Raw genomic sequence first — 15998 nt, forward strand, 5'->3', positions numbered from 1 at the left:
TTTCATTGGTGGCTATTGTTGTTGAGGCTGAGGCGACTTTCTGGAGATGGACATGGCAAATGGCGAGTCTTGTTCCTTTTCAAGCAGAGGTCTCAAAACTGACTTAACCCTCCTTTGCAAATCAGTGCATTTCAAAGGAAGGGTGAAAGGGATGTAATGTCATGCTGTTGCCTGTACCATGATTACGGATGTGTCCTCGATCTCTTTGGTGCTAGCAAATTCATCCAAGTGATGTTAATCAAGTCTGATGTACTACGACGGATACACAGATAGAGGAGCACACAAGTGCCCTTGGGGGAAAGATAAAAAAAAAAAAAAAAAAACCACAGTTGAGTTCCCATCCAAATGAATCTCACCGTACACCAGCTCTTCCACGACGGATCATTCACAATCCTGATACAGGAAATCTCTTGAATGTTGGATAGAATGGTTAAAGCAGGACGGGACATGTCACAAACAACCAATTTGTTGCTGCATGAATCATGATGATAAGTAAGAGCCACTGCTTATGGGTTCCTCTGTGCATGCCTTAGGGTCCCCCAACTCTAATAGTGAAGAAAAAAAAATATTTATGCTAGCATATATTACCATTTGTAACACTAATCTTGATCACTTACAAGAGGGATATAACAGCATTGATCGTGTTCATTTTCAACATTACAAGGAAGGAAATTTACATAATTTGCTAGTATTTGAATAAGTTAACAAACAAGAATTCATGTTACAGATTCGATACTATTTTTATACAGCAGAAGTCAACCAGATGCAACCCTCTTTCTGATCTTGGGACCAAAAATAGAAGACTACTTATCAGAGTTGGCTTTTATATATGGGAGCGGTTCGGCAGCCCTAAAGTTTGCCAAACATCTTGCCAAACATTTTTTGTAAATCACTTCTGATGGGGTTAGAAGTTTTGGAATAGGCTGATTTTTTGTGAGGATGATCTCTACGGTGAAGAGATCCTCCTCACCAAAAATCAGCTCATTTTGAAACTTCTAACCCTAGTTTACACGTTGAAGAATCATGGATCGTCCAATTTTTGTAAATCACTTTTGATGGGGTTAGAAGTTTTGGAATAGGCTGATTTTTGGTGAGGATGATCTCCTCATCATAGAGATCCTCACAAAAAATCAGCTCATTCCAAAGCTTCTAACCCACGTTTTGAAAAATGTTTGGCAAGATGTTTGGCAAATTTTAGGGCTGCTGAACCGCCCCCTATATATATATATTTTACTACAACCCTTTTTATGATGTTGGGGCCATCAATAGAAGCCTAATTATCACAGACTTGGCTGCTGCTTTTTTGGCTCGACGCCCATAAGCAATTCACCCCAAGCTTCTTTTGGGGAAAACAATGGACTTTCGATATAACCACACAATGAACATTATCCTGCATATGTGAGAATGAGCATACAATCAGATTGAAAACAATTCACAAATATAAGCCAAAATTTAACAAGATGAGTAAACTCAAATATAAGCCCCTTTTCTACAAGATGAAGTAAAATGTACCACTACATGAAGCATAAATTCAAAAGGTTGCACTATGAGTGTTACTCTGTGCTGTTCAGTGATTACTACTGTTGAGCTTTGTGCCTCAGTTAATCTAATATGTTCAGTAAATAAGATCTATATAAAAAGCAAGTCTACACAACTTTCTTAAAACCAATCAGGTCATCTAAACAGATGGGCTCAACCTGGGTAACCATGATATCATATATCATAAATACATGTATTTAAAACAATTTGGGGAAAAAAAACTGAATAGAGTGAAGACAAATCTAAAACCAGAAAGCATCCAAAAATTTGTTATGACACAGGAAACAAAACAACCATAGATATCTACCGGAAACGAAGAGGGAAATGACAAGTGCATTGAATGGTGAATACTAATCATATATATATATATATATGTACATGAACCCAAGGACCTTGTAGAGCCTGGACTGAGATCCTCACTTGGGCCACATGGATTGCCACGTTGGCCCAAATGATCCCTCAGCACTCTATGATTCATGGTTAAGATAAGGTTTTTTCACCCAAAAAATAAAAAAACATCAAAATCAAAATCAAAATTAAAAGAAGAAACACTTTTTCCCCTGACCAAAGGCTCTCAAATGGACGGCCATTGAAAATTTCAAATTTTAAAATGTGTTGATCAACGCTGAAAAAATGTCTTATTTTTAGACGTCTTGAAAACTTAGGCTTTACATCCACGTTGCACATGATCATGTTTTTGGATGCCATGTGGATATGTGGTCCACATAAATAGGTGGCCCTTCAGTCCATGTATATTGTATTAAAAAACATAGATGCCAATTCAGTTTTTAAAATGAGAAAAATATATCAAGTGTTTTCTCCATTATATATGTTTCCTTTGATAATAGAAGGCTATTCTACTGTTATGCTTTTAAAAAAATGGAAGGACAACTAGGGAAGAGATGTCCAAAAATAACACCAAAACTAAAGGAATCAATTCACTGAATCAGCTAGACCCTAGACGTAGGAAGAATGACATATATGTATGATGTATTTATAGGGATGTATGAAACTCATGGCTCGGAGGTAAACCTCATTGTAATAGTATATATTATATATATGCACACCAGTGGTAGGTGATACCTTAAAAAAAGGATTTTCTAGGAATAGAAAAAAAAAAAAAAAAGCTAGTATGACTTCTTCAACCCCTGATGAGCATTGATAAATGCATGGAATAATGATATTTAACACCAATTTATGCTGATTATATAATATTAATTTGGTTAATTGGGGCTACTCGGTTTAATTTCTATTTTTAAGGTGTTAAAGGTCTAAAGTGTGAGAAAATGCTAGAAATGAACTTTTAGTGAAGAAAATTTACTAAAAGAGAGCAATTATGGGACAAATGAAAGGAAGGGTTAACGAAAAAATTCCAAAAAGAGACAATTTCATCTCTCCTACGTACCACACAACTCTTCCCATTTTTCTATTTTGTTTTTTTCCCAAGATTCTTTCTTTTTCTCTCCTGCTTTTACTTTTAATTTCACTCTATTTTTCGTCCACATGTCACATTTTCCCTCCTAAATCTCTCATTTTTTTTTCTAACTATTTCTATTTTTCTCTCTCTAATTTATCTTTCTTTAAAGACAATTTCTCTACACATTCTCTTCTTCTTCTAAGCTTCTTTTCCTTGTTCTTGAATTTTTCTTCTTCCTCGAATTTTTTTTCTAGATTATTTTTAACTAGGTTGATCACTCAAGAATTTTGATGGATTTATCTATGGAGATTATTGGCTATAGCTAGGGGTGAAATTCGATGGTTTGTGTTTATCTTTTGATTAATAAAGATTGAGGTTCAATGTTTTATATTGAAGGTTTTGACATATTTTGATTAATTATTATTTGTTTAGATATTCTCTTGATTTATTGTTAGTGGTTTTCACTACATTGAATGCTTGTGAATACTAATAAAATGCTAGATTGGTTCAAACATCAACTTTTCAATAACATTCATTATTGTTTTGGTTTGATAAGTAAATCATCAGGTTAGTGACATTCTGCAATCGAATCGAATTAAGAAAAAAAGTTAATCAAAGATAAAATCATAAATCCATACCTTTCCAATTTTAATTTCCGTTCTAAACCCCTTCATTTTTTCTTCATACCAAAATGTGAAAAAATCATCTATTTTTGTAGTTTAGGTCAAATATTTTTTAATTCACATGTTTTTTATTCACTTTTGATACAATCCCTGTGGACCGACCTTAGACTCCCGAGTTTTTATTACTTCGCTACACACCCTTCTCATTCATCATTATTAAATCTTATGGAAGAAACATACAAAAATTAATAACAAAAAAATTTAAATAGATAATAAGAAAAACATAAATAAATAAATGAAACTAAGAAAGAAGGTGAATGTTAGTACATGTTCTTATTGAACAACCAATCACCGACAACAACACCATAAAGTTGCTTAAAGTAAAATATTGTAGATTTAAAATCCCAAGTGCAAGATGTGTAAGTGTGAAGTAAAGTAGTAAAAACTCGGAAGTCCAAGGTCGATTCACAAGGAGTGTATCAAAAATAAGCAAAAGACACGTGAATCAAAAGAGATTTGACCTAAAATACGAAAACAAATGATTTTTCCACACTTTCATATCAAGCAAAAATGAACGAGTTTGAAACGAAAATTAAAATTGCTAAGGCATCCGGGATCTATTCAACAATTTATAATTTTATTTTGGTTAACTTTTTCCTTAGTTAGATTCGAATAAAGATTCTTTCTAACCGGATGATTTATCTATTAAAACAACATAATAGTCAATGTTACTAAAAAAATCGATGTTTGAATCTAACATTTTATTAGCATGTCACAAGAATTTACAAGCATTCAATGTAGTAAAAACCACTTGCAAAGATCAAGAGAATATATGGACAAATAATAATTAATCAAAATATGTCAAAACCTTCAATCTATATAATAAAACACAATGGTTGTCTACCCCTAATGTTTGCCTTCCTCCAATGCAAATTTGCACGCAACTTGAGAAAATATTTTTATTTTATTCATTTTTTCCTCCGCTTTCCAAGAATACCCCTTCAATTTTATTGCCTTTTCTCTTCTACCCATTTTCAATAATGCCTCTTTAACTTTATTTTCTTTTCTCTTCTCCCATTTTTCCAATAATATCCCTCTAACTCTATTGTCTTTACTCTTCTACTATTTTTTTTCAATAATACCGCCTACCATTTTATTGTCTTTCCTCTTTTACTCCCTTAACCCCAAAGAAGATGATTGTGTTGTAAGCACTAACAAACTCTACTATTCTCTATATAATAAAACACAATGGTGGACTCCATTCCCTTTATCCCCCACTATTTTTTTGATAATGGGGGATAAAGGGAGTGGAGTCAACCATTATGTTTTATTATATAAAGAATACTTGAATTTGCCAATGCTTACGACACAATCATCTTCTTTAGGGTTGGGATTTAATCTCCCTACTATTTTTTTTTATAGTGAAGGGTATCCAAGCCAAGCTTGTGCGCATCCTGACTAGTCCCTAGGACCTGTACCCAAGCTATGGTTGGTACTTGCTTGGTCCAAGCCAACGCGTGGCCACAACAAGAATATAGTTGGTGGGATTCGAACTTGAGACCAACTAGGGAGCAAACCTAATGATACCCAAGTCTACCACTCAACCATCCCTGCGATGGTTCTCTCCCTACTAATCTCTTCTCTTCGTATTCAAGAATACCCTTCCAACTTTATTGTCTTTCCTCTACTATTCATTTTTTTCCAAAAATACTCCTTCAACTTTATTACCTTACATTTTCTAATAAAACATCACAGTTGCCTTCCCCCAATGTTTATCCCTCATAAAAAAACGGTTTAGATTCAATTTCACACACATCTCAATGAAGAATTTCAACTTTATTCCCTTTTTCTCTCCTCCCTTTCCAAGAATACTCCTTCAATTTTATTGTTTTTTCTTTTCTACCCATTACCAATAATATCCCTCCAACTTAATACTCTTTCCTCTTTCCCCATGTTTCCAATAATACCTTCCAACTTTATTGCCTTTACTTTTTCTACTCCTTTTCCAATAATACCCTTACAACTTTATCGTCTTTCCTCTTTCACCCATTTAACATCAAAGAGGATGACTATGTCGTAGGCATGGACAAACTTTAATTAATCAATATAAAGCATTGAACCTCAACCTTTGTTAATCAAGGATAAACAAAAACCGTCAATTTTCTCCTTTAGCCACAACTAGGTCTTTAGCCAATGATTTCCATAGATAAATCCATCAAAATTCTTGAGTAACCAACCTAGTAAAAAATAAGTCTAGAAAAAAAAATTGAGGAAGAATAAAAAAAATCAAGAACAATGAGAAGGAGTCTTCTCTTAGGATAAGAGAGAAAGAAGAAGAGAATAAGTGGATAAATTATTTTCAAAGAAAGATAAATTAAGGAAAGAGATACAAATAGAAACAACTAGAAAAAGAATAAGAAATTTATAAGGGAAAGAGTGACATGTGGAAAAAAAACGGAGTGGAATAGAAAGTAAAAGTAGGAGAGAGAATGAAGGAATCTTTAAAAAAAGACAAAATAGAAAAATTGGGCGAGTTGTACGGTATATAGGAGAAAGAGAGAGATTTTCTCTTTTTGAAATTTTTCTTTAGCCATTCCTTGTATTGAGATAATTGTTTTTTCATCCTTGAAATTTTTTTTTTTTTTCACTAAAAATTTATTTCTAACATTTTCTCATACTTTAGATCTTTAACACCTACAAAATAAAAATTTAAATCAATTAGCCACAATTAACCAAATTAATATTACATAATCATTACAAATTGGGTTAAACATCATTATTTTATGTGTTTATCAAACATGACATACTTTGTGGAGGTTATCAACTTTCTAAAACTTAATTCTTCTATGGATTTCCTCCTTCCAAGAATGACATTGGAGAGGGGAATGGATTGCATAGGCTAAAGGTTCTTGGCTCCCTTCCTGATTTGGGAACTTGCAGTCGATGTTGTTGTTATTTACCTGGAGGTCATCCTTTCTTGTACCAATCAGCTAATCAAAAGTTGTAATATGTTATACCCCAAATGGCATTGATATATCCAATCCATGGATATGACAGCATAAAATCCAATATTTGCTGGTTCAATTTCCAGTAGATCTTTATAGGCACCTTATTGACTTTGAGACCTTTCCCCTCTTCCCGTTGAGCTTGGGGAGTGTTTACCTTCGACCATCTAGAGTATGATTCAAAATGAACATGTCATTATTTTCCCTAGTTACATGTTCAACATCTTAAAGACTTTCCTCGACAACTTCCTTGTCATCTTACTTCTGGTCAGACTTTATTCTAAGTGAATGGAGGGGGTTGTCCCTCTAAAAATGACTCCAAGCTTCATATTTGAGCATTACTTATGTTTCTACAAGAAATATCAGATTCTCCATTTTCCCTAATGGATTCATAATCAAAGACTCCTACTGGAAAGACTCTAGGTGGCAGCAAGGCATTTCAAAAAATGATTATTGTTGTTCAATTGTCTCAATTGTCCAGGGCCAGTTTGTCTTCCTTCAGTATCCTTGTAAAATCTCTTATTGATCTCCAAATCTTTGAGAGCATATTCAACACAGAATGCACTTATGCATCTTCCTTGCAGTTGAGAATGTATGGAGAAGGAAATATCAAAATCTACTCTTTAAAACACTTAAACAGATCCCGAAATAAAATGATGTAGACTCCCTTGCAAAATCGAAGGGAAAATCCAGTACATCAAGGTGTCATTTCCCTCCTAGAGCACCAGGGTTTGCAAATTCAATGATGTTCATCAGCCTTCCTTAAAATTAGAAATAAAGCATCGCAAGTTACACAACTTTTCAATGGGTTACAGTTATGTAACGACAAAGTTTCCTGAAGGCACAATGTAAAACAAATTTACTTTTTGGACACTTCTAAATGGCTAAATCTTTCTTGGGTAGTTAAATTTAAGCCAGATAGTCACCTCAATTTAGAGCAGGATGTGAATCAATGCAACATGAAGCCATAAACCATATCATTCATGGCAGATAAAAAGAAATTGTAACTTGTAAGGCATACCAAGCAGCGAATTAGTAAACAATATTCCAAAAATATCTGAAATAATTTAAGGCAGAAAATAACATACCCACCATATTTAGCAAATATCACATTTCAACAGCCAAGCAATGAACGATGGAAGACCCTTTTGGGATCTCAAGAATCACTTCAGACCAAGCGATTGATCCCCACAACACCCCGCAACTATCCTTACGAACATCAACCTCCGCAAACCATATCTCTATCCGCTTACCTTCACCCTTACCTTCCCAAACCACACACAACTTCCCACCAACATTAGCCATAGTTGCTCCACATAAAAACTTCGGCAAATCCTTCTCCAACCCATTCAACTCTTTCCATGTACACTCTTTCACATCAAAACCCCTTATCTTCCCCAAATAATCGTAACAATACAATATCTCATCAACAACAGCTGCTCTCCCTCTCCAACCCAAATCGAGCTCCGAAGATACTAAACCCCACGACTCCTCCTCGGGATTAAACACGACGCCTCCTCTATCCGCCATTGCGTACATTTTCTTCTCCATGACTGCACTTCCATGCATCCATTTATCCCGAACCTCGATCGGGCTCGGAACAGGTGCCCATGACCCAAGCACTGGATCGAAAACTTCAGCCCAATTAGTCGATCGAGCCCATGAATCAACCAAACAACCCCCAATTACATAAATTCTCCCATTAACGACTCCTGCAGCAGCAAATTCCCTTCCGACTCGCATTTTTGGACCAATTTCCCATTTATTGAAACGAGAATCGAAGATCCAGACATTTGATGTCGGAATTTCGTTGATCGATCCACCAATGACGAAGATTCTGGAGCCCAAGACAGCGAAAGCGGATCCAATTGATTGAGAAGGAATTGGGGGTATTGGGTAAAGCTTTCTAGGGTTTGAGAGGCTGTGGTGGTTGTCGAGGACGAACCATTTGAAGGAAGAGCCGTGGATGCGAACGTTGATGTAGAGGAAGTGCTGGGTACAGTTGAGGTGGGATCTGGTGGAGAAGTATAGATGGGAGTGGAAAATGGACCGCCATGATCTACAGACGAGGGAGAGATCAGAGTGAGAGAATCTTGGGACCCTCGCGATGCACTGGAGTGCCACGTCATCTGGAAGGTTAGGGAGAAGAACAGACAAAGATGAAGATGAATCTGAGCCGTCGATTTGTGGTGTATTGGATGACGATGAAGATGAAGCTTCGTCCATGGCTGCTTCTGCTCTCTCACTCTCTCATTTTCTAAAATCTGATTTTCTGAAAGCTTTTATTTTACTCGCATAGTCTGGAATCTGGATGTGGTAGATGCGGTGGTAGTTGGAATCTAGATTCTAGAAGGGAAGGAGAGCCGATTTAAGAACCGGACATTCCGATTTAACTCGACCGAGTCAAACTTGACGTGCTTAATCCAACCGATTCGACCTCAATTGGTAATTGTATGTTAGGATTGGCTTCCGTCGACTCAAGCAATTACCAAGTTCAGGTAATAATACATAGATTTACTGTGATTCTCACAATTCTGACGTGTACATGCATACATAATCGTAAATGATTTTTACTCGTATCACGAGAAAATACATTTATGATTATGTGCACACCCCACGTCAGATTTGTGAGAATCGCAATAAATATTTTGTGTCATTTCAGACACAAAGTATATGAGGGTTGGATTCCGTTGACTCAAGATATGACATGAGATTTTTTTTTTCTTTTGTCCTTTAAGTAATGACAAAAGATTTTCATTGTGTAAATACAAAATTTAACGATTGAGAAATACATTCGAGATAAAAAAATCATCGGATTTGTAATGTTGAGATACACGTAAAATCTCAATCATTAGAAATTGGGTTTAACTCTCCTCGTCTCTCTCATTTTCTTTATTTATTTATTTTAGAGATTTATCGGCTAAGGGTGTCAATGGGTCAATTCCTAAGATTTTTAAAATCAAAATCATCATATGCTTTTGGTTTTGATTCTTGTTGGTTCTGATTTGAATTATTGGGATCGGAACCATAAAAAATCACAAGTACCTACTGATTCTGATTATTAGTAAACATATAAGAAACAAAAGAAAATCTGAAGTAATTATAATATTTTATTTTATTTATATGCAAGTATTTTTTTATTATAATTAGTTTAGGTAGCACGTCTCCAATTGTGATTAAGTGTTATTAATATAATTAAATAATTTATTAAGTTCTATTGATTTTAATTTAAGGGTTATTCATTAGCACTGCTATAAATGAGTCGGATACACACTACGGTAAGACGCTAACTTCATGTTCAAATCCTAATTAAAAAGGACATGTGATGGGGGTATTTTAGGTACAAATGCACATAGGCACATGTATTAAAAAACATAGGATTTAGTTTCAAATGGTTCGTTTTAATCATTAATAGGGGTGTGATAATTAATTTAATGAATTTGGGTGTAATAAGTAAAGTTGGAGTGCCAATAATAACTCTTTACAAGTCTTTTGGTTTCTAAGAGGTTTGGGGGCAGATAAAGTCACCTCTAACGAAGTATGCTATGGGTCTCCTCAAAAGAACTAAAATGGATGGTGTAAAGTCATGCATCACTCCCATGGTAGTTGGTAAAAAACTTACCAAATAGGTAATCGATTTGATGATCTTACCTAGTATAAGAGCATTGTTGGGGCACTTCACTATCTTACTCTCACAAGACCCGACATAACATACAGGGTAAACTCCGTTTGTCAACACATGCATGCTCCTATCGTGGATCACTTAAGGTAGAAAGTGGATCCTTTGGTATGTGAAGGGAAGTATTCATCACGGGCTACAATTTTATTTCACTAGTCCTATTTATCTTGTAGGATATTCTTATGCAGATTGAGCAGGATGCCCCGACACAAAATGTTCTACTTATGGTTTTGCCATCTTCTTAGGAAAAAGCTTATTTCTTGGAGTGCAAAGAAGCAACTTAGTGTCTCTCGTTCTAGTGCTAAGGCAGAATATAGATCTCTTGCTCATATCGTTGCAGAAATCACTTGGACTTCATTTATTCTTCATGATTTGAATTTATTTATATCTTTTTTCTATAATTCTCTTTTGTGCTGACAAAAGTGTTATTTATATGAGGTCTAATCCGGTATTCCATGCTCGTTCCAAACATATCGCTTTGGACTCCCATTTCATTCGTGAAAAAAGTTCCATTTGGTCTCGTCAAAGTTCAATTTATTCTTGTAAACATGAATTTTTTGTTGAAAATCCAATCTCTACTTGGATTTAGATTCACCATCATTTTTTTAGAATAAGATGTGAATGGGCACCCGAAAGATAGTTTTAGAAAACTTGATTTCTATCGTAGTGATTCTCGTACGGATATAGTATTAATCTACCTAAGATATAAGCAAGGGGTTCATTTTAAGAAATAGGAAAAGTGTTAGGTACCTTATATTCTCTACCTTAGGTGGTAACCTATACATCGGTCATTTTTCATTTTTTTTTTTAATTTAAAAGAGAAATTGATAAAAATAAAACTTGTACCATCAATTTTTGAGTAATTTTATTTCGGGCCTACATCATGGGTCACCTCATTAGAAGAGGATCCCGTGGTGACTGGATCACAAAGATTTACATTTTAAGGGATGTGAGCCTCAAAAACAAATATATATATATGAAAAGAGATAGAAAATAAAGATGGAGAGGGGAAAGAGAATGAATTATTTTCCTATACCCACTTTGAAATTTAGAATTGTCTCTCTTTTTGTTGAGTCATTGATGAAAATATTTATGTTAGATATTTTTTTTGTCTTTTGAGAAGAGAGTGATAAAAAGGGTGTATGGAGATGAATATAGTTTTAGATTTTAGATGGGTTAAAATTTAGTAGAATGAAGTGAAAATAAAAAATGATGGTAAATGACGTGAGGTTTGTGAATGAGGTGTAGAGAATTCGTGGTTAGGGGATGATAAATTTGATAAAAAGATATCGAAATGGATTACTTGACACTTATGGGTTGGATCTCTCAACCTATACAAGTTGAGTGTTAGGTGAGGTTAAGAAGTGTGGGTGTCGGTTGGAAGAATGGTTATGGAAGGGGGGTAGTTATTTTGATTTTGGGAGGGTGAAGGATATGGTGACATATGGCAAAAGGGTATAAAGGTATATAGGTTAGGTGAGTTGATTAAGAAGAAGAGGTGTGGGGGTTGCTTCTGATAAGGATTTGGAGAAAATGATAGGAATAAATTTATCACATGATGTGTGGGTTGAGATATGGAAGTAGTAATGGAGATGATGGGAATGATTTCTTTTGAGAAGTTGGTTATGGAGTTGACATGTGTCCCTCTTGATAATCATTGACTTTTTGTGGTGACTGATTAAGATTATGGATATGAGTTGGATATGGATATGACTTGGGTAAATGTTTGATTTAATATAGGCTTTTTTGTATGTTGGACTTAGGATTGGTTAATGGTTTGGGTTAGGTTTGAGTTTAGTTTAAGGTTAATTTGAAAATTGATTGGAACCATGCGATTGGATTGAGTTAGATTAAGGTTAAAGTGACGTTGGAAATTGATTGGATTTGAATTTAGTTGGCTTTAGAAGGTTTGTGGGCTTTTTAGGAAAATGACTTTATGACTCTATAAATGAGGTTAAGGATTGGACTTAATGAGTTTTGTAGTTGATCTTTAGGTCAATTGGGTCTTAGGGATCCTTTATTTTGAATAAATGTGATTTTGGAGAGTTCATGCTTTAAACCCATTCTGATTTTAAAACATAATTTTTTTTTTTTTTTTGTGTGTGACCTTTTTTGCACGGAGTCTGTTCAAATTGAAGTGTCTACAAATCTCTGAGAATTTCAGTTGATTGGTGTGTTCACTAAGAGCCTCCCTTGCGATGCTCATTTTCGTTTTGTACCAAGTTGAACCTTCGGGCTTACTCATTGCTTCACTTGAGGGGGTTATAGAGTTAATGGTTCAACTCAGCCTATGAGTCAGCACACATCTTCCACAGGTCTTTGCCTTTTCTCAAGGATTCCATCAAATATTTTCCAATCCAACTGACCAATTGAGAGATCACAATGAGACACTAAATATGAAACTTATTATTTCTGCAAAGGGAGATGACAATAATCTTTCTATAAAGACATTAAGCACAAATGGAAAGCCTAGCACACAATGATACTTTCCCAAAAAAAAATTATTCTCAAAAGATAAAATTTCTTTTGTAATTATATAATTTATTGTTGCAATTTCTTTGTATTATTTTTGGTACTTTTTCTTGTAGAGTGCAAGGTGTGAGAGAGTTCATTCGACCCCTCTCTCTCTCTCTCTCATTGGACTCAATTTGAGAAAAAGGCCTTAATTTATTACACATCTCAAGATCTTTTTGACAGTGGATGAAACTTAGTAAAGCCTTTTTTTCCTCACAAGTTAGTAAGGCTATTCGGACTCTAAGAGATATTGTCATACACATCAAAATATATTTGACATGAGACCAATACCGTTGGGTTGGGCACATGGTTTTAAATCTCATTCAAGACTAAGATGACTTGGTCGTCTCAGTCTCATTCAATAACGATACAGATTTACATGGTGTATCAACATTTGCATCGTCTTGTAAGATAAACGAGATGTCTCAGACGATATTTTGAAAATATCGAATGAGTCAATAAAACTTGATCGAGTCAACTGGGATTGTCTAGATTTTGATTAAGATAATTGTTTTTTTATAATTTAAATATTAATATTTCTTATATAAATAAAACATAATTTTATCACTATTTGTTTACTAATCTATCTTATTTTATTAAAAAAAATTATAAATATTTTAATTTAAATATATATAAATCAATCAATGTTAACCGAGTTAAATGAATTGTCTTGTCCGGGACAACTCAATCTCGTCCATGGACGAGACGCATTTTGAAACCATGGCTGGGCATAGATATTGGTGTTTTTTATTTGACCTGGGCCCAGTTGGATCAGGATTTTTAGGCCAAAGCCCATTGACAGTCCTAAATACATCTACCATTTGTTTGCTAAAATGAGAAAAAACGGTAAACGATTGACAAAAATAATTAGCTCTTAAAAGGGCCCAACCGGGTTCGAACCGGTGACCTCTTGATCTGCAGTCAAATGCTCTACCACTGAGCTATGGACCCTTTCTTGAAAGAGGTTCGCAAGTTATAATATATAAATATATTTCATCACGCTTCAATTTTGTTTCATTATTATAATTAAAGTAATTTAGCAACCTAGATTATTATAAATACCACTGTTTTTAGTACCATTAATCAAGAAAAGTTGATGGAAACCCCCAGGGGTTGGCTATGGCAATTTCAGAATGATAAGTAGTTAATACCTGTAGGACATGAGTTTGATACTCATTATAAGCATTAATTCCTCAAGGGCCACCCGTGAGAGCACACACTCTCTTACTTAGTGCGTATGATGTGCTTACACGTGCCCGGTACTAATCCTTGGACAAGACCATGATCTATGGACTAAACAAACTTCAGGTACGGACCCGATTTGTCTACTGGAATACTTGATTATCAAAAAATACGGGCTACAAGGATAGTCGGTTATAAAAAAAGAAATTGATGGAGTTTGATTGATAAAATAACAAAACAAGTAAAGTGCTGAAAATCAAATTTTGTGAAACATGTACTCGGATAAAAATATCGTCAATCTACCCAACACTAAATTATGTAAAATAGACGATGGAGAACATTTTTTCAAATATCTTAAAGATGAAATTTACAGATTATTTAAATCATGATATTGGGATTAGAAGAGAAGAACAAGGACATGTGGTTATGACAATATTTGATGTTGTGTCGGCCGAATCAAGTTCTTAATTGATATAATGAATTTGATGCACCCTACGTATTATATAACACTTATGTCATTCTCATCTTCTTTCCAACTATTTGAAAGATGATAAAAGAGCAATAATATTACGACATCTTTATAAACACCATAAGTGATTTTATTATAGGGTGTGACTTTACAATAAAATCATGTGTCATGTTTATTTATAACATAATGGTGTGGTAATATCGTAACCCTTATAAAATAATGGTTGGGGAGATTAGTTAATAGACTTTGATCATATATGTTTTCCCTTTGAATTATTCGAGCACCACAGGTGTATTTGTAAAAGTATTTTTATGTCTAAGTTAGTTGGGTGTATTTGATTGTATGAAAAATCAAAATCCATGGAAAAAATGATTATAATGAAAAAATTGAATCTATTATTTGATATTATTTTGAAAAAACAATAGAAAAAAAAAAAAGAAGAAGAGGGAAGGAAGATGTGGTGGTGGTGACGGACGTGAGGGAAGAAGAAAAAGATGAGTGGGGGAGAGAGATGATGATAGGTGGAGGAGAAAGAAGGTGGCTCGTGACAGGAATGGTGATAATGACGACGATGGTGCGATTGACATTGAGTGTGATGGTGGCTATGGTAGTATTGGGAAAGAATAAAAATGAGTTTTAATTTGAGAGTGAAAAATAGAGGTGAATTTATTTTCCCATTTATATGGGTGAGAATGTGAAATCTACTTTTTGTTATACTTTTGGATGTGGGTGAAAAATAAATTTTCATGGAAAGTGCAATAAAATACATGAAAAATGTTGTTTTTCCACCATATTTTTTCGTGTGCAATCAAATATATCGTTACTATAAATTACAAAATCATTGAAAATTGCAACAAAATTTATTTGTCTATCCCTATTTTTTTGGGTGCTTAAGATAGGATTTAACAATCATTTATTTCGCTTGATTTTTGTCTCTCACGCATACGCAAGGGGGGAAACTGTTGCATGAATGATGAAACTCCCTGAAAATCGCCTATATATCAAATTCATTTTGAATTGTGATAATCTGACGTTCTTTGACATGGTAGTTCATAGAACTATAAAAACTTTGTCCTTATGTACCCCAAAGCGTAATGGAATTAGAGTCTCGATCGAGGATTATGATACTAGAGAGGATCAAATCCAATAAGATTTCATTTTGATATCTGATAAAATTGATTATGGATAACCATGTCTTGATAATAAAATAAATTAACAGAAAGTATATATTTATATTGTATATTTTGTTGAAACATATGAAGTACATCAAATTGTCCATCATATTGTTATTGGAATATGATTTGGATCCTAATAATGAGATCTGACAACAATCCAATAAGATCAAAGTCTAATTCGATACTTATTAGATCAATTCAAGTTCGTTCTAATCCTTTATAAATTGTTACTATATCGACCTGCATTCGATCCATTAACAGTCTTAGGTGGGATTATTGAAATGGTTGGTTCCATTTCTTTTCATGCTTATTGCCTACTCATGATTTTAAAACTTGTTTTGACATATCGTCTTGTCCACGAACGTGATCGAGTTGTCTGATTTGTTTGAGTCGTC

The 15998-nt window shown here is 34.3% G+C and overlaps 1 protein-coding gene and 1 non-coding gene across 3 annotated transcripts; both read right to left on the minus strand.

The window, feature by feature from the left end:
* Positions 1-605: 605 nt before the first annotated feature.
* LOC147406740 (F-box/kelch-repeat protein SKIP6-like) lies at positions 606-8921 on the minus strand. Of its 2 annotated transcripts, none has more exons than XM_086434919.1 (2): positions 7673-8921; positions 606-1390 (listed from the first exon to the last, which is right to left on the minus strand). In XM_086434919.1, the coding sequence occupies exon 1, from the start codon at positions 8808-8810 to the stop codon at positions 7692-7694; it is 1119 nt and encodes a 372-aa protein (XP_086291045.1). In that variant the 5' UTR covers positions 8811-8921; the 3' UTR covers positions 606-1390; positions 7673-7691. The 2 variants fall into 2 exon arrangements, with proteins under 2 accessions (XP_086291045.1, XP_086291044.1); XM_086434918.1 differs by having other exon boundaries at positions 7677-8920.
* A 4735-nt stretch (positions 8922-13656) lies between these two features.
* On the minus strand, positions 13657-13728 carry TRNAC-GCA (transfer RNA cysteine (anticodon GCA)). The gene has a single exon. It is a non-coding gene; the product is annotated as a tRNA-Cys (tRNA).
* Between the last annotated feature and the right edge of the window lie 2270 nt (positions 13729-15998).

This window comes from Akebia trifoliata, chromosome 3, assembly GCF_017979445.1.
Source record: "Akebia trifoliata isolate Shusen 1 chromosome 3, ASM1797944v1, whole genome shotgun sequence".
NCBI classification, from domain to species: domain Eukaryota; kingdom Viridiplantae; phylum Streptophyta; class Magnoliopsida; order Ranunculales; family Lardizabalaceae; genus Akebia; species Akebia trifoliata.

Bases quoted from the DNA above. Each gene is read 5' to 3' on its own strand.
- LOC147406740 (XM_086434919.1), bottom strand. From the start codon at position 8,810: ATGGACGAAGCTTCATCTTCATCGTCATCCAATACACCACAAATCGAC.